General features: G+C 38.7%; 1 protein-coding gene across 1 annotated transcript in view; it reads right to left on the bottom strand.

Annotated features, from left to right (window-relative positions):
• Positions 1-2766: 2766 nt before the first annotated feature.
• The window catches only part of RERG (RAS like estrogen regulated growth inhibitor), a 111064-nt gene continuing 90091 nt past the window's right edge, over positions 2767-23739 (bottom strand). Inside the window, exons 3-5 of the mRNA XM_072653644.1 lie at positions 19050-19106; positions 8974-9047; positions 2767-7788 (exon numbers count right to left, since the gene is read on the bottom strand). Of these exons, the coding sequence (XP_072509745.1) occupies positions 7381-7788; positions 8974-9047; positions 19050-19106 (539 nt within the window). The 3' untranslated portion in view covers positions 2767-7380. The remainder of the gene's footprint in view (positions 7789-8973; positions 9048-19049; positions 19107-23739) is intronic.

The following is a 23739-nucleotide window of genomic DNA, read 5'->3' as shown; positions in this document are numbered from 1 at the left end:
TGTTCTAGAATTTTGTGACAAAATGTGACCATACTGTAATCAAAAGCCCTAAACTGTTAAGAAAAGATAATTATTCAATACCGGACCTGGTAATTGGTCTAGTTTAGGGGTGGAAAACTTGCAGCCGCCGCATGTGGCCCTCCAGGTCCTTAAGTGTGTCCCTTTGACGGAATCCAAACTTCACAGAACAAATCTCCTTAATAAAAAGATTTGTTCTGTAAAACTTGCACCCATGGATCTAGAAAGCCACATGTGGCCTCGAGACCACACGTTCCCTACCCCTGGTCTAGTGGGTTATGGATTGAACAACTTTCTCAATTTTTCTGAGATTACATGAGGAAGCATCTGTGATTTGCCAATCCCAGAAAATTCTCTTGTATCCTGGTATCATATATTTGAATGGAGTCATCCCACCTTGTGGCTGGAAAGCAAGCTGCAAAACTTTTTGATCCAACATATCATTTTGATATGTTGGAACATAACACCAAACCTCAGGGAAAGTAGTATGCAACCATGAAAGCTAGAGATTAAAAAAGACATTCTGCAGGAAAATCTACTTGTGTCACTGAGTCCTCTTCTGAATATACTTAGAATTATTCAAGTGACTTTTCTTTCTGATTGACTTTTTCTATTACCTTACTTTCTTGGATGGACACTTACTTTCTGGAAGTAGCTTGAAATCATTTATCATTTCTATTGAAGTTTTGTTCTTCTTTGTATATTGAGACACTTGTGTTAAATTCATAATAAGGAAGGATATTTAATTAACATAGTAAGTATGTACCTAAGGAAACCACAAAAGCACACAGGGAAATAACAACATGGGGAATAAAGAAATTGTTGCACATGAATGCAATAGAATATTATTGCACTAGAAGAAATGATAAGCAGTTATGGCTAAAGTAGAAAGAAGCTGGTTTTGGACTCATGAAGACCTGGTTCAAGGTTGCTGTAGGACACACTTGCCGTGGTACCCCTGGGTAAGCCATGTAACTTCTCAGTGCTACAGGAAACTCTCTAAAACTATATATTACAGAGAAAGTGCTAATATGCACTGATATCTTACTGGCATTCCACATATCAATGAAAAAAGAAAAGAAAAGAAAAAAGAAAGCAAAAAGAACAAGAATGCAAAACTGAATACTCTGTAAGTATGATGACCCATCAATCAGCGAACATTATTAAACACCCTCTTTGTGCCAATAATTGTGCTAAGTGCTGGGCATATGAAAAAATGCAAAGGACAGTCCCTGTTCTCAAGGAGCTCACCATCTAATGATGATGATGGAGTTTTACTCTGGAGAACAGTTGAAAAAATATACCTCACTCTTTTCTTTAGTTTTGCTAAACTATTTCATTTATCTTTCCTTTTTAAATTCATTGTCAAAAAGGACAGTTCATTGGATAGAGGAGAAGAAATGGATATATTTGGGAATGAAGGTGATTTTAAAAAAAGCTATCAATAAAATGCTTTCTGAAGTTCCTACTCCACCTAGGACAAAGGGCTGTTGGGAGGATCAAACAAAAGAATGAACGTGAAATTACTTTGTAAAGAATAAAATATTATATAAGTGTAAGGCATATTTTAAAATAGCTATTTTACTTTAACTTCTACTGCAGAAATGGTTTGTCTTTGCCCTGCATTAGTTTTAAAAGTCAAAATCAGAATTCTTTACAGTGGTTTTTAATAGTTAAAAGCCAAAAGAAGAAGAACACAATTGTTTGTATTTTAAAATAAAGACATTCAATTATTTTTTAAAAAGTGGGCATGAGAAACGACACTGGAAATGGGGAAGCATGAAGGGAACTCTAGGTTAAAACCCAAACTCTAGGATAAACACAAGCTCTAGGATGAAGCTTCTCTTTTTTAACCTTTAAAGCCCTTTATAATTTGACTCCTTCCTATTTTCCTTATTCTTTCTATGTTCTAGCACTAGCCTGTGTATGACTTACCATTTCTTGTCTGTGTGTTTTTGTGTTGTCCTTCATGCCTGGAATATACTCTCTACTTAATTCTACTTCACTGCATCCTCTGCTTTCTTCAAAGCTCAGTTCAAATACCTTTTTCCTAAGGAAGTCTGTCTTGATCCCTGACTAGTTTAGTCTCCCCTTCCCTCTCTCTGAAGCTCTTTTCCCCAAACTTTTAATGTGTAGCAAGATGGGCTATGCGTTTGTGTGTGATACAGGGTATGAACAGTATTTTCTCAGGTGCACTCTGAGGAATGACAGCAACCACCACTCCAGTTCATTATCGTGTCCCTATTAATCCAGGTTCTAAGGGTGAGGACAGGCAACAGGTACATATACAAACATGTTAAAATATATAACAGGTTATTTTGTTTTTGGTAGGAGAGGCAATTGAAGCTGGGGATATCAGGTAAGGTCTCATTGTAGGAAGTGGCATTTGAGCTAAGCTGTGAAGGAAACAAGGGATTTTAGGGAGTACCAGTCTTGGAGGGCAATTCCTGTGCAAAGATACGGAGATGATGGGCAGAATGTTCTATCTGCAGAATAGTAAGAGAGTTAATTTGGATGGATTGGAGAGTTCATAAAGCTGAGTGATGCATAATGAAGGTGGAAAGGTAGGTTGAAGCCAGGAATTTAAATGCCATACAGAGGAATACTGGGTATGCTGAGGGGATTCATTTTCAGGTATGGGTTGGACCAGATAATTTCTGAGGCTTCTTCCTACTCCGAAATTGTTATTCTTTATCAATATGATCTACCAATATGATCAGGAGAAAGAATATCAAAGACATGACAGGATGTGTGAAAATGATATTTTATTATAATCTCAGTACTTCAAATAAAATAAGTTAATTACACCAAATTTTCAAAATGCATTGGTGAATCAAAGCTTCAACCTTACAAATGGTTTATACATATATCTATGCACTTATATATGTGTGTATACATACACATACATATATGTAAACATATACATAAACACACATACGTAAAAGATATAGACATTTTCCTCTAAAATAAAGTGCCAGAATTTTTAGATTTGGGGGCATGACAGAAATGACTCATTTATTTCAGTAAAGAGTAATTAAAGATTTACAAAAGAACCTAATAAATTTTTAAACACACAACCCTCTCATCTCTTACTTTGAGAGTACAGGTTAATGGATAGACAGCACTGGGCTGAGTGATACAGCTAACTCCCAGTTATTCATGCACTGACTATTAAATTCTTTGAGAGTGGGGATTGTTCTTTTTCTTGTATTTGAATCCCTGGCAAATAGCAAGGTACCTAGCACACGGCAAATGCTTAATAAATGCTCACTGATTAAAGCTGTTGCATATCCAGCACTGTGGCTTCCCCTCTGTCCTGCTAATACCTCCTTCTTTCTCCTCCCTTCATTCCTTTTCTGGGACTTTACTTTCTTTTGCCACTTTCACCAAAGGTGAAAAATCAGGAAAAAACAAGAGGGAAAAATTCGACAGTTTTGTCCTTTGTCTCCCCCCTTTCTCCCCTTAATTCTGGTGAGTCTGTAAGGGTGTGTATATGTACAAGATTACTGAATCAAATGAAGTTTCCAATTTATCTGTGGATGTCATTTATCCAAATGGATCTCACTAGTATGAATGAATGGACTATAGGAAATTTTGAATCTCAGCCAGAGCTCTGTGAAAATATATCTTACCACTATTTTAAATTGAGGTTTAATTAAATTAATGCAGACATTGTCACCTTGACAGCTTTGGGAATTGCTCTACTCTGGGAGAAACTGCCATTCTTCCATGTTTGCTGACAAATTAGTGCATACCACTGTTAGAGGTTTATAGTTTCACTAATTGAATATGATATGTGATACATGAATTGATATGGCATATCAATTCATTTTTTTACGCTTAAAGTACCTGGTTTTTATTTGGTTAGCCAAGAACTAATAAACAAACCCCATTGTGAAATCCCGTATATTTTTAGATACGTACCTAATAATTTTCCTTTTCCCAGGATGACCCATGTGGTCCATTATCACTCCCAAACCTTATTTTAGCCAAATGTTTCTTCCTCTTTTTCAACCCAGTCACTTATTAGGGCTATCCAAAAAAATGCTAAAATATTCATCTACTCTGTTCTCACTACTTCTCCCACCCATATTGTGGAGATTCTAATGAGCATGAAAAATATTTCACAGATAGCAACAGGGAAACAAAGAGGCTTGAACATTAGATGCTTGCTATAATATTCTGAGGAAAATAAGATCATATTTTTCCTCTATACCATTTTTGTCCAAGGTTCCATAAAATAGCTGCACTAGCTTGTATCCCTTACAGCAAAGTGTTATAAAGTTGTAAACTGCTGGGATTAAAAAAAACCCATCAAAATGATGTGTTCTAAATTAAATCCAATCTGCCACAAACAAACTGTGAAACGAGCAGGGTGAATCAAGAGGAAAGTGTCAGCAACAGAAACCACACTGCTTCAGAATTAAAAACAATAAAATTTGACTGTATTTATTTGTGTGTTTTTGAGAGGCAGTGTAGACTGATGGGTGGTGGGAGCTGGGCTGGAGTCAGGAGATGTGGGGTCAAGTCCGCCTCTGCCCCATTGTCTCCTTACATCATTTAACCTCTTGGTGACCCAGGCAACTTTTCTCAGAAACAGAGAAGGTGCCTATTTCATTGAGAGAGCTTATACCAATGAAATCCCAGGTTTGGTTTTTTAAAAAATGTATTCGTGTGCCCTGTAGAGAGGGAAGATGTTTAGGATATTTAATTTTGCTCTTTTCACTCTTTGGTGTTTTTTGACTTCCTCTTGAGTCAATGAAATAAGAAATGTTAGAATGAAAGCATAGCGTAAGCATTTCCGAAAGCTGTAACCTAGTTTTCTGTTCTATTATCAGCCCAAGCACGGCATCAACGATCTACCTTTAAACATAGATGAAAGACATGAGAAAAATCACTTATTTATAAATGCCTAGAATTCTGTCACACGCTTGCTCCCCAGACATGGGGATTCTTCATCAATCTTTGCTAATGGCTATAATGAATGAGCTTCCCACAATGGGTTGAGGGCTGGATTTAGAAACAGGAAGGCTTGGGCTCCAATCCAGCCTCAATCAGCCATGCGACCACTGGCAAATCCCCATCCCTGTCTGAGCCTCAGTTTCACCCTCTGGAAACTGGGGATAACAATACTTTTAGTACCTACCTCAAAGAACTGTTTTGAAGCTCAAATAAAAAAGTCTATGTGAAGCATTTTTCAAACTTTAAAGCATTCTATTAGGTATCTGTTGTTAACATCAGCATTCATGGCTAGTAAAAGTCTGCCCAAAGGAGACATATTGCTTTCCCTGGGGATTTTATTACTTCCCCATACTGCTTTGGGGAGTCATCTCCTCTAAGAATCTCTGAAGACAACTTCTAAATTAAGTTTAATCAAAGGAAAAAGGCTACAGTAAGATAAGGATTGTTTCTTTTCTTTTTAAAGGCACCCCTCCAATTTGAATGAAAACACAAATGATCAGAGGGTTTTTCTAAAATCTCTGTAAAGGAAGACCAAGATATAGACCACTGCTTGAAATTTTTCAAATACAAGTGTACATAAAATAACCTCATGGTTCAAGTTCAAAATATTTCTAGTGTCACAAGGCAATGAGTGATCATTTAGAGGATGTTTCAAAACTTCCTTTATCTACTAGAATCACCGAAACAGTTATGTGAAAAAGGAGTTTTCCAGCTCTCCCATCTTTCTCTCCTTCTCTCTTTCTTCCTCCTTGCCCCCACTCCTTCCTGATTATTTTGGAATTGCCTTTTAAACCATTAATCCTCATACAGACATTAATAATCACCACCCTACTTACTGAAATTCATTTTTATATATGCTCAGGCATACTTCAATGCCTCTCGGCCCCTCTACAACTTAAAATATAATTTCATGGTTTTCTGTAGCCAAAAACTTAAGCATCAACTTTTGAGAATGGGCTTCTTTGAATCTGGTTAGACTGAGACCATGGGAGAAAATCTACTGTCTATCCAGTAATAGAAGTGTCTCTAGCTGGGATGAACCTCACAGCTTACATTGTGAAGGCAATAGATTTGAGAACCCACAACTAAGATGACAATGTACATGTCAGAGTATATGACTTGTAAAAATGTACAAGAAACTACTACCATTTCTAAGGTTTTATAGTCTTTATAATTCTTATAAATAAATAATATAGTTAGGAAATAAATGATCACAAGATTTCTGACCTACCAGGTCTAAAATAAAGACACTTAAAGTGAAAGATGTATCAGATTCAGTTTGATTGGGAGTCATTTAGAATTTTAGTCAATTTAGTTAATCTGGGCCCTCAAATACTTTAAATTTTATTAGCTATACTTTCTTTCTGTCTATATTGTCTCAAATCCGCCAGGCTGTGTGACCCTACAGCCACTACAGATATCATTTGCTGTATTTTTAAAATTAATTTATTTGCATAGTAATCTTCAAAAGAAAGATTTCTCTAGTTTCATATTCAGGGCAATTTTTGTTTTTCCCATGAGGCAATGAGTATCTACTATGAATGTCAACTGGCTGCATATTTCCAAGAAAGTAGAAAGAGGACAAATTTAGGACATGAAAAACTCTACTTTCTAATACTAATTACTCTAAACTTTCCATTTAATGAGGTGAGGACAATAGGAAAAAGGTTGTTTTGGGGGCAATGCACCAGTGAAGAAGGGTCTGATAGGTTTTCACTTATGGTACATTTTATCCCTATTTTGGGTATGGGAAAAAAGAGCTGAGAAATGTTCCCTGATCTGGCATGAGGGATACTGCTTTATTCATGTTGATCATTACACAACTATTCATACAGTGTATTCATGGGAAAAAGATCTTGAGTCAATCAGGTGACGATAGAACCCATTTCACAAATGGAAACCAAATTCTATTGTGGAAAGGGAAGAAATACCTTTGGATGGACTCCAGTCCTAGAACTGTCCTAGTCTGAAGTGAATTTCTAAAAGACATCCAATACTATTCACACTGGCCATATCCTAAAACAAGGTGATGTCTTCAGAATATACTATATGCAAACAGGAAAGCTGAAAAACCTTATTAAGCATAATCACACTGTAATAACTGAAGCATATGAGCCTAGGAGACAAAATTCCCCCTTTGCCAAAAGAGGTGATAGTGTATTTTCTTTTTTCAGAGGGGAAAGAACAGATAGGGAGGAGAAAGAGGGGGCTGGAGGGAGAGAGGGAGGGAGGGAGGGAGGGAGGGAGGGAGGGAGAGAGAGAGAGAGAGAGAGAGAGAGAGAGAGAGAGAGAGAGAGAGAGAGAGAGAGAGAGAGAGAGAGACAACCATTTGGCCATTTGGTTTGCATTTTCAAATAGCCACCCCTGCCGTAGCATGGATTCCCCAGGAAATGTAGCCCTTTAACTGCTGATTTTGGTAAGCATCTTGTTAATTGCCTGTTTGACATGTGTGGTAGAACTTCGCCTCCTTGTCTTGCCCTGGACCATCTTCCTACGTCGGACCTCCCGGCACAGCTCATAGAAAACCTCTGTAATATTCCCTTCTCCGGTGCAAGCTGAACACTCATAAAATGCACAGGCCAGGTCAGTAGCCAGCTTCTCCCCTTCTTCGGTACTAACTTGCCTAGAATGGTCTAGGTCGGCTTTGTTTCCCACTAAGATCAGAGTCACATTCTTAGGTTTTTTGATCTCATCCAGCAAGTTCTTAAGTGGGAGCACATCCTCGAAGCTTCCCCGGTCAGTAATGTCATAGACCAGCACAAAGCCTTCGCCCCATCTCACGTGTCCTTCCCTCTGAATAGCATCCTCCTGTTGACAGAGAAATGACAACTGAGAAGCTTGAAGATAACAGCATTAACTGTAGCCTACAATGTCTTTCCTTAATTAGTATCATCTGTTGAATGCTATACAGCTTTGCAAACCTAAAAAGCCATTCAGTAGTGCATTCTCAGATGGACTTCCTCAGACAGCTTGTATAGTAGGACCATGGTAGTTTAATTTAATATCAGTAACCATGCCATACCCTTCCAGCTCAGTGACACCGAGGCTGGAGGTCCTGCTCTGCTCAATAGCCTCATGTGGCATGCCATACTTCACTCCTCAGCTGTCTCCTTACTAAAGGCTGCACTTCTGTTTGTGTATCCTCTGTACCCCTCCCTCCAGATTTCCAGGTCTGATATCAGAGTCAAAGGAATACTAGTGTTGTTACTAGAAAGGATGTGGCAATTAACTTCCCTACAGCTCCACTCACCATGCCTGAAACTCTTCACAGCCACCGAGACCTTTATGTGCTGCCTTTTCATCTTAGAATGGAAGCCCCTTGTGGGCAGCAGCTGGATTCACTTTTGTTTGCATCCCCAGGTGTGGCACAGTGTCGGTATGTGGTATGTGCTTGGTGAATGTTTTTCATTCATTCATTGTATATGACACCTGCCTTCTAAGTGACTGAGACAGGAGTCAGAATTGTATCTTTTAAAAGTTACGTCTCAGGCTTCCAACAATTAAAGGGGGTGTGTGTCTGTCTGTCTGTGTCTGTGTGTGTGTGTGTGTGTGTGTGTGTGTGTGTGTGAGAGGGTGGCTATGAAATAGTGTTTGTAAAGTTGCCTAATACCACTGCAAAATGTGCATACTATAGGCTCCTTTATTACACTATAAGGTCTTGGAATTCTTAGCAGGGACTGTCGTTTTTCACCTTGCTATCATGTACCTGCATCAATACCTTGACCGGTAACTTGCGTAAGCAATGAACTTAGCAAGTGTTGAACTGAATTGCACTGGCTATAAGACTATTACAGGAGTATATTAAAAGCCTGCATAGTCTGGGCAAAGCACTTCTTTGGTCATCAATCCAGGCTGCCATATAAGTGCTCACTTTTGATAGTCAGACTAGAGTACTTACTTATATTTCCCAGGCTATACATTTCGTGATTCTGAGATCCTAGTTTTGCTTTTATCACTCTCTAATCCAGAATACATTTTAACTGAACCTTCTACCTGACCAGCTGTGTCTAGTATGTCCACGGAAAGAACTTCATCATCGATGGTTGCTTGATGTCGATAAGTTGATTCTGAGGAAAGAAGGAAAAAAAAGAATATGATATTAATGAGATAAACTTGGTTCCTAAGGCTTGGATTAGCACTAATGAACATACTTTCTGTGTTTATATGTATGTAGCATTTAAGCTTTTCTTTCTATAAGACAGCAATTGTGTCTGATCTTTTATTTTTCCTGCGCTTCAGGAGGCTCCGCACACAGCACACAGCTAATCTATTTGTTGAAATGAAATAACTGAAGCCAAAGTCACTAAGGTCACTCTAATGTGATTAGATGATCACAGCAATGATTAAAACAGTGTAAGAAAGAGGAGAACTCCAGCTCACATCCTGAATTACATAGACGTGTAGAGTGACTTCTGCCTCATTTATTTATACATGCAGAGAATATATGTGTGCAAGTGTGGTATGTGAATGTGGTGTGCGTGTGCGTGAGAGAGAGAGAGAGAGACAGAGAGAGAGAGAGAGAGAGAGAGAGAGACAGATAGAGAGAGAGACAGAGAGAGAGAGAGAGAGAGAGAGAGAGAGAGAGAGAGAGAGAAGAACGGGTGGGGAACCTGTGGCTGAGGTCACATGTGGCCCCCTAGGTCCTCAAGTGTGGGCCTTTGACTAAATCTAAACTTCACAGAACAAATCCTTGTAATTAAAGGATTTGTTCGATAAACCTTGGCTTCAGTCAGAAGGCCTCACCCAAGGACCTAGAAGGCCACAAGTGGCCTTGAGGCCTCAGGTTTGCTACCCCTGGTAGGCAAGAAGACCAGAGGCTGTAATAATAATGATGGTGATGATGGTGGTAACAATAATAACCAACATTTATATGGTGCTTACTATGTGCCAGGGACTATGCTATTATTATGTTAGTTATTATGTCATTGGATCCTTATAAAAACCCCTGGGGGCAAGTGATACATTTTATAGAGGAGGAAAATGAAGCAAACAGAGGCTAAGAGATTTGCCCAAATAATGTGTCTGAGGCTGGATCTGAACTGAGGTTTCCTCACTCTGGGCCTGTTACATTATCCACTTGCACCACATCTGAAAAAAAATTTTATATAGTATTAACTATGTGGCAGGCACTGCACTAAGTGCTTTACAGTGATTACCTCATCTGATTCTCACAACAGCCTTGAGAATTAGGTGCTATTACTACCTCCATTTTACAGATGAAGAAACTGAAGTGAATATAGTTAAGTGACTAGCCCAAGGTCACACAGCTAAATCTCTAAGGCCATAATTGAACTCAGGTCTTCCCTTCTCTAGGACTGGCATTCACTTCACTTCACCACATAGCTGCCCCCTAGAAATGCCAACTCCAAGTGTCATACTTGTGGTCTCAAGAGTAATGTAGGCAGACGATTTAGTTTCAAGAGCGATAGGCTAGAGTTTGGGAAACTAGGACCACCAAATTATAACACTGGAGATGACTACTCTGTCTTTTCTCCATGTCCCTCCATCTAAGGGTGAATCCTCTCTCTGGTGAGCAGGCTGCTCTCTCCTTCTGTGATGATACCTTCCCATCCCAAATGTAGACCATCCCCTCTGAAACAGACACCTGTGTATCTGGGTTTAAACAGCTATGCCCTACATGACAAGCATGAGCTTCAAGCTTCAGGATGGCCCTGACCTTATGGTCAGCCCAAGTGCTGAAAAAAGATGAACAGAACTGCAGGATTGAGGCAACTGACGAAAGAAGAGATCCAGAATGGGCATTTGGAAGTCTGGTGGGCTTTAGAACTCTGGGATGAGTAGGAGCTTAATGTCAAGAGTAAGGAATGTCCCCTTAAGGGCTCAGCTCTAAAGATGGCTCAATGTGGACTGAACTCCACTGCCTTGAGGGAGAGTCAGAGTTCTAAGCGGCCCAGAGGATAATGAGTCATGCTAGGAAGAAACCACAAAGCTGTATGGAAGGCTGCTGCCAGAGAAAGAACCGTGAGCAGCCAGCTGCCTCCCTCCTTTTCCCATTTGAACACTGATGTGGAAAGCCAGGAGTGAGAATGCTTATGAGCAGTAGATGAGAGGCTTTGGTCTAAGGCTTGAACACACAAGCTCTGTACAACTTCCCTTTGCAACCTTATTACACTCCCCCCATGCACTCTACAATCTAGACTTACAGGTCTCCTCACTGTTTCTCTTATAAAATGATAATAATAACCAAACATATATACCTATATAATTATATAAACATAATTACAGTTAACCTTTCTTTAGCACCTATTTATTATGCGTCAGGCACTGTGATGTGGACTTTACAAATACTGTCACATTTGATCTTCCAAAGAACCCTGAAAGGTAGATGGTATTACTGTCCCCATTTTACAGCTGAGAAAACTGAAGCAAGCTGAGGTTAAGTGACTTGCCCAATGTCACACAGGTAGTAAGCATCTAAGGCTGGATCTGAACCCAAGTCTTCCTGACTTCCATTCATCCTTTCTCCACACTCATCGAGCTTCTCCATTTTTATTCTTCATGCCTTTGGACTAGCTGACTGTCATGTCTGGTTGTACTCTCTCCTCTTTGCTTTCCCTCAAGACACAGCTAAACACTACAACCTTTCACAGCTCTTTTGTATATTTTATGTGTGTGTATGTACATACAAATCACATATATATATGACATATACACATATACACACATTCTGTCTCCTTCAGTATATAAAATGTAAGCTGCTTGAGCTCAGGAATTATTTTGCTTGGTTTTTTTTTTTTGCACAGAGAACGCCTCCCTCTAACCTTCTGGGGCTGAAATCTGAGGCCGTTTGCCTGCAAAAAGACCACCTCACCTTCTGGCAGCACCCTGACTAAGCCGCCTGCACAAGGACCATCCCATCTGAGGGCAAAGCCTCAACTCTCAACCTGTAGCCTAGACTGAAGGGCAGGGCCCAACACCATGAGCATTCTAAGCACCTGCCATCTTCAGCTATGCAACTTCCACTTCTAATACTCCTAAAACTTACCAAACTCACACTACTGATTACTCTCCCAATCTCACACTCTCCTCTTCATTCTGGACTTCTTTCTCTGACACTCACAGACCTAGTTCCTCCTCAGTGACATGGTACCACGGGTCACTGTCTCTAGTGCCAGCTGTACCCCTTTAACCCTCAGCACCTTGGGTCTAGAGGGGGAGTTTAGGATGCTCTTTGCTCTCTACTTCTTCTATGGGATGGCTTTTGCTGCTGTAATCACTCAGAAACCTCTCTTCTTCTGAGGTATCACCCACTCCAGATCATGGTGGCTGCTGTCATTCTCCACCTTTTCTCAAGGAGTTTAGTACCAGGCTTACAGGCTTCTTCTCTTCCCCAACTCCTGCCCTTATGGCAGAGGAATTAAAGACACACTCACAAACATATATATATATATATAAAACAATATTATTAATATGTTATTATTAATATGTCAACATATACATAACATTAACATACAAGTGGTTCCTGTTACCTCAAATAGCCTACCTTGTTAGTTCATCAATTTTCTCAAATTCCACAACCTCTGTTTCTCCAATTCATTTCAGCCACACACAGGCATGGTCATACCACTGATCTTAACATCACCCACAAAGGCTCCATCTCCTTGATCAAAAACTTGAAAAGGCCTCAGCTGATCATAATTTCCTATTATTTTATATCTGCCTGTACCTTACTCCTCTTAAACCTAGTCTCTGACCTCACTGTGACTTCCAAATCATTTATTTACACCTCAGAACTCTCTCTGGGGCGTGGGTTATTTCAGTTTGTCTCTGTAGCCTTAGCATTTAGCAGAGGGTCTGGCATGTAGTGGGCACCCAATAAATGTCTGTTGTTGGATTGGTTTCCTAACCACTCTGTAAAAAAGGGTACATCTGGGGTTTTTTTGTCATCTAGCTTTCTAGTGTGCCATTTACAGCAAGAGTCCTCAAAGAAATATTCTGCCTTGATCATTTTTATCATCAATGCTCCAGTCTGACCCTGGAGCACCACAGGAAATGTCACACATGCTACAGGCACATATTCATTCCCTTCCCTTCTTTCTTTGATGTTTCTTGTGGAGTTTCTTATCCTTGCATCTTTGCTGGCTCCCTCTTTTAAATGATTAGCATTATTATTGAAGCCTCGACGGAAGCTAGAGTTTGAGGCTATATTTCATCTGCTTCCTGGTCACCTAAAAAATAAGGGTGATTTTCACTGTGCCTTCCACAATAAATCAGATAAGAATTTCAAGCACAAAATTCCTCAGTAAGGAGAAGAGAAATGTAATCAAATGATGTGAAGTTATGTGATCATTTGTCTGTCTGCTAACAGAGAAAATGTAAGAAATGAGGAAATGCCTGCTGCAACGATGACAGCGGCTGGTAGGAGTAATTGTATCTGCTCTGAATACTAGCTTTACACAAGTGTGGATATTTTATTTGAACTGATTTCCTTTCTCATTAAGGACTCTGCTTTTTCTCAGACAAACTCATTAGGAGTTTTGCCTACAAGGGCTTCTTGTATATGTATTAGGGGTTTTCTTTGCCTTAAAAATGCCTTTTTACTGCTACATTTTCCTTTAACACATTGGCTACTACCAAACAAAGAAAGACTCCTCCTTACACACACACACACACACACACACACACACACACACACACACACACACACAGTTTCTCTCCACTTTTGTACTCGATTGTTAACGGAAAGGATGAATCATTTGAAGTTTTGTTGCCTCTTTTTACATTTCTTTTCTTTACATGACTGATTTCATTGTGTTTATCATTCTTCCGGCACTCCTTTCTTCACTTTGCATCAGTGCATGCCAGTCTTCCTATATTTCTAAGACATCTCAATTCTTCGACAGAACAGTCAGATAATGAGATTATTCCCTCCAACAAAGCAAACACCTACCCCCTCTTCTGCAAGGCTGCTGTCCTTCTATTCCCAAGGTTTGCTCATTGGTATTTTTAATATTTACTCCTAATGGTTTTGCTCACTTCTGGTGTCACCCAACTGTCCTAATGCCCAATCACTTACCAATGAAGAGAGCTGTACCCGTGGGTGTCCATCAAAACAAACAAAACAAAAACAAAATAACAAACAGATTTCTACCTTTATCGGCAGGATAAACCACTGAAAAACTTGACATTATAGAAGGGGTTAAAGTGAACTCTCTACTTTGTTTTCTTCCTATTAAAGCAAAGAGCTATCTACTCATGTAGAATATGCCAGAATGGATGACTGAAAGGAAAGTAATTATTATATGATCCAGAATAGAAGATCCAAACTCTCCTTGTTCTTGACATTGGAAATAATATTATTCCTAAACTATTTCTTGCTGAAATGAGAGTTCTTACAATAACTGGTGGTAAAAATTATAAAGCTGTTGCTAGCTCCCTCAAAGGTGGGGAGCAAGTAGAAAATGTTTTTGTATTCCTCCCCTGCATTGAAACTATCATCCTTGTTCATCTATGTACCTCTGGCAGGCATGCTTTATCACTGCAGCTAATGAAAGACAAGGAACATTTCAGATGTGCAGAATTATCGAAGAACCTTCTTAAGCATAAACATTTTCTGGAATCAAGAGAACCAATTACTTCAAATGTGCCTATTTGCAGAGAATACTGTAGTAATTGCACTTATCTGGGGTGAGGAACCTGCAGCTTCAAGGCCACTTGAGGCCCTCTAGGCCATCAAGTGTAGTCCTTTGACTGAATTCAAAGTTCACAATCAAAGGGCTGCACTTGAGCACCTAGAGGGTCACATGTGGCCTCAAGGCCACAGGTTCCCCACACCTGCACTAGGCCCTCAGAATAAGATCTCCTCCGTAAGATCTATGGCAACTGAAAAGTTATTACACTACAAAGAAAAACCAACTAGATGAAGAAATCTAGCCTCAGGAACTTACTAGCAGTGTGACCCTGGGCAAGTTACTTAACTCCTATCTGCCTCAGTCTCTTTATTTGTAAAATGGAAAAATAGCACCTACCTCCCAGGATGATTAGGAAGATCAAATGGGTTAATATTCGTAAAGCAATTTACAAGCGTTAAGGTGCTATATAAATGCTAATTATTATAGATGATGACATATAGTTGTTGGGGAGACCACTGAGTTCATCTATAAGTACATATATAGCATATAAAGGCACATGAGTTGGGTCTAGAACTAGGAGGGGACAGGATGTATTGGTTTTGGAAAATGACACAATATTTTCAGCGATCCTAAATTCCTACATGATGCTAAAGCCCACCAGACCATGCTTTCAGAAGAACTAAACTGCAGGTGACCCAAAGAGATTAAAGTGACCACTAGATACTACCAACAATGGTATTCATGGAAGAAATGGAATAAAAGGCATCACTGTAATGATAACGATAAAAATAACAGCAATAACTAACATTTATATAACACTGAAGTACATAAAGAACTTTTAAAAATGCATTATCTCATTTGATGCTTAACATCCTGGTGAAGTAGGCATTGGATCATTATTCCTGACAACACCGAGGCTGGGAGAGGTTTACGTGACGTGCTCAGAATCCCATAGCCAAGGAAATAGCTGAGTGAGGATTTGAACTCAGGTCTTCTTGTCTCTAGCTCCATGGTCAATAATCTATGTACTCTAAGGACCTGCTTCAAGTCATCAAGAACATGTTACAAAGGCAGAATTCTAATCATGAGGAGTGAGAGAGAGGGATTACAGAGAGATGGACCACCTAAAAGTTGGCCAGGTATCCATGGAAAAGGAATAGATCCAGATAAAGGCCTGAAGCATCCTGGCTGGATAGATCTGCTACGGAAAGGCTAAGGTCAAGAAGCACACAGAATTCATCTTTATTGGAAGAGTAAACCACCAAGGAGGACATACGCATTCACCACAGTTGAAGTGTGAAGCATATGATAGTGTCAAAATTAGGCGTAGGACCTTTCTCAATTTACAACAAAACATTCATTGTCTTCAGCCCCCTCAGAGATCAACAAATTGGCAAAGGAGCAGATTCCCCTATGTTTATGAAAAAGAGACAGAACTCAGGACATTCTGATCAATCTGGTGCTTTGTTAGGCTTACCTCACCTCACTTTTTCTAAAGATTTATTCTCTGTTTGTAAACTGAAGGGCTTGGGCTAGCTGACCTCTACATTGTTTCCTTGATCTAATATTCTATAGTGTCTATGTTCCCAGTACAAAATGGATAGGCCTTGAATGCTGTTATCGAGACCAATAACCTAGGAAACCAAGGATTTGATAGGGGGAAATAGTTCCTTTTGTGCTACCTTCTAAAATACAAGTACAGCTGAAACTCTGGCTGCACTTCAACTGTGGACTGGGTAGACGGATTGGGAATTTCTTAGCTTGGAGACTGAAGGTAAGCTATCAGCCAAGGCGGTACAATTCCCAGTGCAAAAGAGTTAATGAAATCCTGGTCTAAGAGTGAGTCAGAGACTTGACACTCTTGAGCTCATAAAGCTTCTGATCAAAGCTTTGGTTGCCTAGCAGCCGCATTTAAAAGCCATTTTACAATACAATTTCTTTTATATTTATGTTTAGAGGTAAGAAAAATATGTCAAAAATTGGTTTATACATTCCCATTGGTAGCAAATTTTTTGGAGAAAAACAAAAAAAAGGAATTCACAACTACTTAAAACAGCAATTGCTGTTAACTGATGACTAAAGAGGGACACTCAGAAGAACATAAATATGTTATGAGCTCATAATTCTTATTTGCTTTTCTTTCAGTGGGAAGTACTTATTTCACAAACATAATTTATATTCTTCAGCCTATTTCTCATAAATTATTTGTTTTTGGAAAGCATAATCCCTGCAAAGATATGCTTATGAAAACAAAGTTCATAGAATCTAGAACTGCACAGGATCTCAGACAACATTTAATCCAAACACCTCATTTTACACATACGGAAACTGAGGTCCAATCAGCCAGACAACTAACGAGCACTTATTAGTTATTTACATCATGCCAAGAACTATGCTAAGTGCTGAGAAGCTAAGAAAGGCAAACACAGTTTCTGCCTTCAAAAGAACTCACATATTGATGGGGGGCAGAAAAGGCAAACTACCACGTATAGAGAAGAGAGGTAATGGGCTGCAGAAAGGTCCTTTGATTCCAGAGACAATGCTTTTCCCATTGTACTGTGTTGTATGGAAGTAGGGAAAAATGAAAATACGAATGTATTTTAACTGAAATTTTACCTTCAATATCATGATATTATATTTACTAGAATAATGACATATATACATATATGTATCTATAATGGTAAAGAATAGGCAAAAAGAATTTGTTGGGTATGAAAGTATCTCATTTAATTTTATCTTGAATATTATAATATTTACTAAAATGTATCTATCATATAAAAACATCTCTTTTAAAAAGCACTGTCAAGTATAAAATAAAGTAAAAAATTTTATCTGGCAAAAGAGTCAATTGAAAGGCTATGCATTAGAATACGAGCATCCTGAGGGCACTGTTTTTGTCTTTCTTTGTATCCCTAGGTGGGTTTAATAAATGATTGTTGACTGACTTACTGACTGTATAAACCCAGTTTCCCCTCATCAACTCAAAATAGATAAAAATATTCCAAATAAACCAAAAGAACAAATAAAAGAGGAAAAAATGAAAGAAACTTCCTCAGAAAGGGGAAAATACTCCCACAAACTATCGATAATTAATAACATTTACGTAGTACCTGAAAATTTACCAATTGCTTTATATATATTATCTCTTTTTATCCTTACTATAACCTTAGAAGGTGGGTGCTTATTATTACTATGCCCACTTTACCAGACTAGCAAATTGAGGCACAGGAAGGTTAAATAACTTGCCTGGGGTCACCCAGTTAGTAAGTGTGGGAGGCAGGATTTGAACACAGGTCTTGCTGACTCCAACTTTAGTGCTCTATCTATTATCCTAGCTATCTCTGAGCAAAGCAAAGATTAATAATACAATGAAGAATTACAATAGAGTAAGAGAATGTCAAGAAGAATATCCAGAAAAATAGAATAATTCTGCAATAACTACAGCTAGAATTTTAGATGAGATGGACCACACTGTGCCACTCATTTCTTTCCCCCTAGATACCAACTTCAGCTATGGATTTTTTAAAATTTTTATTTATTTGAATCTTAATTTATGTAATAAAACAAGAACTTCCATAATATAGGGTAATAAAAAAATTGTTTAAAGACACAATTTATTCATCTATGCCTACAAATTGTTTAGAGTACTTGGGGCATAAACACAATAAAACAGAGATCTAGCAAAGGTCTTTTAGAGGTCTCTTACATTGACTAACAGAGCATATGTACAAGGATATCTGAGTACCTGAAGGATCTATCATATGGTTTGTCTGTGTTTTCCTGCCACCAATAAGATCACCATATCTGACTTCCTAAATGGCTGGCCTTTAAGACTCCTGTGTCCTAAAATGGCATTGTCCTGAGGCCTATCTGGTAATGAGCCTCTCCAACTTAGCTATATCAGGTCCTTGGTCAACAAACGCAACATGTCACTGGGAGACACACAGCAGATATTTTCCCTTGCCACCCCAGTGCCTAGAACACTCCCCTTCCTCGTTGCCATCTCCTGGCTTCTCTAGCCTCCTTCAAGTCCAAGTTAAAATCCCACCTTCTACAAAGGACCCTTTCCTCATACCCCTTAATACATTGCCTTTTCTCTGATGCTTACCTCCAATTTATTTCTCAATATCTTGTTTGTACAGATCTGTTTGTCTCCCTATCACACTGTGAGCTCCTTGACAGCATGGTACTCTTTGTATCCCCAGGGCTTAGTACAGCTCCTGGAATATAGTAAGTTCTTAATAAATGCTAATTAACTGAGCGTACTTGAAGTCTTGCCATGGAAAAGAACTGATACAGCTTATACTCCAATGGCATAAATTGCTGAGAACATAAGTTCACTATCATACCATAATGAGACACTGATGCATATAGTAATTCAGAAGGAGGTTCAAAGAATAAGGACATAAGAACATTGGCGACAACAATAAACCATTTTTTCTTCCACAAAAAAAGTTAACATGAAACTTGACCTACCAAGGGTTGGGTCATATTCCCAGATGAACCGTTTGGTCAGAAATCTGACTACCAGAGCTGCAGAAGAAATAAGAAATATTTCAGTTGCAATTTTAAAACTTTACAATTTACATCTGCACACTAGCTTAAAATTTCCTAGATTTGATTGCGCCTATCCATGAGGGCAAAGTCTCATTGATTTTCCCCATCCAAACAACTTCTTATATTTGTCCCATTTTAGATCAAAATGTGCTTAACAGGAATTAATGCTGTCTTGTTTAATAGGTGAAAAGCATATGCATAGGCTCTTAAGAGCTAATCTTCTGTTCAGAGATCTGGTAAATATCAGTGGATAGAGCACTAGTGCAGGAGTCAGGAGGACCTGAGTTCAAATCTCACCTCAGACACTTGACACTCACTAGCTGTGTGACCTTAGGCAAGTCACTTAACCCCAACTGCCTCATCCTGATGAATATCTGGTCACTGGATTCAGATGGCTCTGGAGGAGAAGTGAGGCTGGTGACCTGCACAGCCCTCCCTCACTCAAAACAAAGTCAAGTGCAAGTCATGTCATTATTTCTCTGATGGCATGGTCTTCTTTAGCAATGAAGGATGAACACACACACACACACACACACACACACGCACATGGTTGCACACCAGTGGTCTTAATCAGTTAGGTGGCACAAATGATTTATCCATTCCCCAAAAGGAGGCCAACTACTTAGTGTCTAATTTTGGGCTGCCATGAAAAAGTTGTAAATATTTCTGTGCCTATAGACACTTTTCCTCTTTCTTTGATTTCTTTGGGCTTTAGGTCTAGTAATGGTATGGCTGGGTCAAAGGGTATGCAAAATTTGGTAACTTTCTGGGGATACCTCTAAATTCTTTTCCAGAATGGCTTGACCAATTCACAATTCCACCAAGTATACCTGTTTTTCCATAGCCCCATCAACATTTGTTGTCTTCTGTCATCTTTGCCAATTCAACAGGTATGAGGCAAAACTAGAAATTTCTCTGATTATTAGGAATTGAGTATGTTTTCATGATTATTGATAACTTGGATTTTTTCCTTTGAAAACTGTTTATCTTTTGACTTTATCTATTGGGGAATGGCTCTTAGTCTTATAAAATTTGAATCAGTCCCTTATATATCTTTTATATGAAATCTTTATCCAGGAAACTTATTGAAAAAATTTCATCGCCCTCCTTCCCCCCCCCCCCCCCCCACCTCCCCGGTTACCTTTTCCCTTCTAATTTTTTATTACATTTATTTCTTTCCTACTTTTTAATACAGAGTATTCCAAATTTAAGGGGCAGCTAGGTGGCAAAGGAGATGGAGTGTTGGGCCTAGAGATGATAGTAACTCATGAAGGACAACCACTAGACATGAAGGGGCTTCAGTTTGTACCAGCTGAAAAGCTACTCACACAGATGAACTGATGGAGTCAGGAAGATTCATCTTCCAGAGTTCAAACTGGCCTCAGACACTAGCTATGTGATCCTTTGCCAGTAACTTAAGCCTGTTTGCCTCAGTTTCCTTATCTGTAAAATTAACTGGAGAAAGAAATGGCAAACCACTCCAATATCTTTGCCAAGAAAACCCCATACGCAAAGATTCAGACATGACTGAAACAACTGAACAACAACATTCCAAGATTAATCTTAAATTTCAATGCCATCATTATGAAAATTACTCATTATATTGTGTATAATGTGTGTTTGTCCTTTGTTGCCAAAGAAGACCATGCCATCAGAGAAATGATGACATGACTTGCACTTGACTTTGTTTGAGTGAGGGAGGGTTGTGCAGGTCACCAGCCTCACTTCTCCTCCAGAGCCATCTGAATCCAGTGATCAGATATTCATCAGGATGACTGGAGATGACCCAGGATGAGGCAATTGGGGTTAAGTGACTTGCCCAAGGTCACACAGCTAGTGAGTGTCAAGTGTCTGAGGTGAGATTTGAACTCAGGTCCTCCTGACTCCTGCACTGGTGCTCTATCCACTGTACCACCGAGCTGCCCCTATTGTGTATAATATCACTCACACCTATAGTGATGTCCTGAGGGGCAAAATAATCTGTATTGTTAATGAATTTTTTTTTGTTTGTTTAATTTGAAGATCTTTCCCATCTACTAATAGGCCCATGTGACCTGCTGAAATCACAGGGAAGCCTAAATCACATGTGGTGGGAGGAGATTGCTGAATGGGTGGAACAGGAAAGGATGGAGCAGCAAGGTGGAGCAGGAAGAAGCGGAGCTGGAGCAGAGCTGAGAGGAAGGTGGTCAGATTAGTCAGAGCTGGGAGGACAGAGAAAGCAGGCAGCTGGCTGTGCGTGACAGGAGGGTATTTTACTTGAAGGTGCTGTGTGGGAAGGTCTGAAAGGTGAATGAAATTTTTCTACACCTGTTAAAGTTGTTTCTATTAAATGCTGAATTATCACATACACACACAAACACAAACTAATTATAAGAACACAAATACAAAATACAAGTAATAACAGATATAAACAATTGGAGAATTATTAACAGCTCATGGTTAGGCTAAGTCAGTATAAGAAAAATGACAATACTGCTTAAATTAATTTACTTATTTAGTGCCATAAAAATCAAACTACCAAAAATTATTTTATAGAAATAACAAAAATAATAAAATTCATCTGATGAAACAAAATGTTAAGAATATCAAAGCAATCAAAAAAAAATTAAGTGAAGGAAGGGGGCCAAATAGTAACAGATCTCAGACTACATTACAAAGTGGTAATCTGGTACTGGCTAAGAAAGAGAATGGTGAGTCAATGCAATAGGGTGGCCATATAACACAGAGAAGCAAATAAGCACAGTAACCTAGTGTTGGATAAACTCAAAGATCTCAGTTATTGAGGCAAGAATTCACTATTTGACAAAAACCATAAAGCAGTCTGGCAGCAATTAAGCATACGCTAACATCTCCCAGTGTATATCATGATAAGCTCAAAATGGGAACATGGTTTAGACGTAAAGATTAATGTCACAAGTAAATCAGTGGAGCAGAAAAATCATTATCTGTCAGATAAGTGGCTAAGTGATCATGGGAAGTAAAACAGATAATTCTGGTTACTGTAAATTTAAGTTTTTGAACAAACAAAACCAACGTAGCCAAAATTAGAGGGAAAGCTGGAAAATGTTCTACAGCAAGTTTCTTTGATAAAAGTCTCGTTTCTCAAATACATAGAAAACTGAGCCAAATTTATAACAACAAGAGCCATTCCCCAATTGATAATGGTCAAAGGATATGAATAAGCAGTTTTCAGAAGAAGAAAGCAAAGCTATATAAAAATGTTCTAAGTCACTAATAATTAGAGAAATGCAAATTAAAAGAACTCTGAGGTACCATCTCATATCCATTAGTTTGGTTATCATGACAGAAAAGGAAAATGACAAATGCTGAAGGGGAATGTGGAAAAATCGGTAAGCTAATGCACCTTTGGTGGAGTTGTGAACTGATCCAATCATTTGAAATGATGCCTTGAGGGGTTATAAAATTCTGCCTACTCTTTCACCCAGTGATACTGCTACTAAGACTGTAGTCCTAAGAAACCAAAGAAAAACGAAAAGGACCCATTTGTGCAACAATATTTATAGCAGCTTGTTCTGTGGTGACAAAGAATTAGACACCAAGGTAATGCCCGTCAGTTGGGGGATGACTGAACACACTAGTATATGACTGTGATAGAATGCTAGTGTATTGTAGGAAATGATGAAGACTAAAATTAAAACCTTGGAAGACTTCTATGAGCTGATGAAAGTGAAGTAAGCAGAAGTAGAGCACTGTACACAGTAGCAGAAATCGTGAAATGACAATCAACTGTGAGAGACTTAGCTACTCTAATCAATACAGTGATTCACAATAATCCTAAAGGACTCATAATAGAAAATGTTGTCCACCTCCAGAGAAAGAACGGATGCGCAGATTGGATCATATTTTTTCACTTTATTTTTCTTGCTTTCCTCCTCCTGTAATATGGCGAATGTGCAAATATATTATGCATTTAATGTGTATCAAATTTCTTATCTTCTCAATGGGTGAGGGAGGTGAGGAGGGAGGGAGAGAATTTGGAACTGAAAATTTAAAAAAAATAAGCACAAAGAATACTGAATTACTATTTTATGTCCATGTTAAAGCCAATTCTTCTGCAGCAGTTCAACACTTACCAGGCAACTAAGGAAATAAGCTGTGAATACAGGTCACAATAGGCCATGCACTAATATTTTTAAAAAGTTAAATAGTTTACAAGAATATATGTCTTGAATGTCTTTTGACATTTCATTATGCCTTCTTTGTTTAACATAAACTGTCTTCATATCTTTCATGTAACTTCATCACAAAAAGCAATAACTTATAAATAATTTTTAAAAAATTAATAAAACAGGTTCTCAGATCACGATTCTGCCCATCTTTAGGTAAAGGTCAGAGATGGCCTAGTCTGGTCAATCAGAGGAATGGAACTGATGACTTGGATGAACAGTTTTCCTAGACTTTTGCAAAGCCCTTGAAATCTCTCTCATGTTCTTCCTATGGAAAAGCTATATGGGGTAGTTGACAGTACAACTAAAAGGTCACAGAACTGGTTAAATGGCCGAACACCAAAGATACAATGCCAGTCTGAAATACTTAGAAATGGATCTGTATCTGGCCCTGTGCTGCTTCAAGTCCTTATCCAGCACTT

Source organism: Notamacropus eugenii, chromosome 3 (genome assembly GCF_028372415.1).
Source record: "Notamacropus eugenii isolate mMacEug1 chromosome 3, mMacEug1.pri_v2, whole genome shotgun sequence".
Lineage (NCBI taxonomy): Eukaryota > Metazoa > Chordata > Mammalia > Diprotodontia > Macropodidae > Notamacropus > Notamacropus eugenii.
This window is presented reverse-complemented; position numbering and strand designations above follow the sequence as displayed.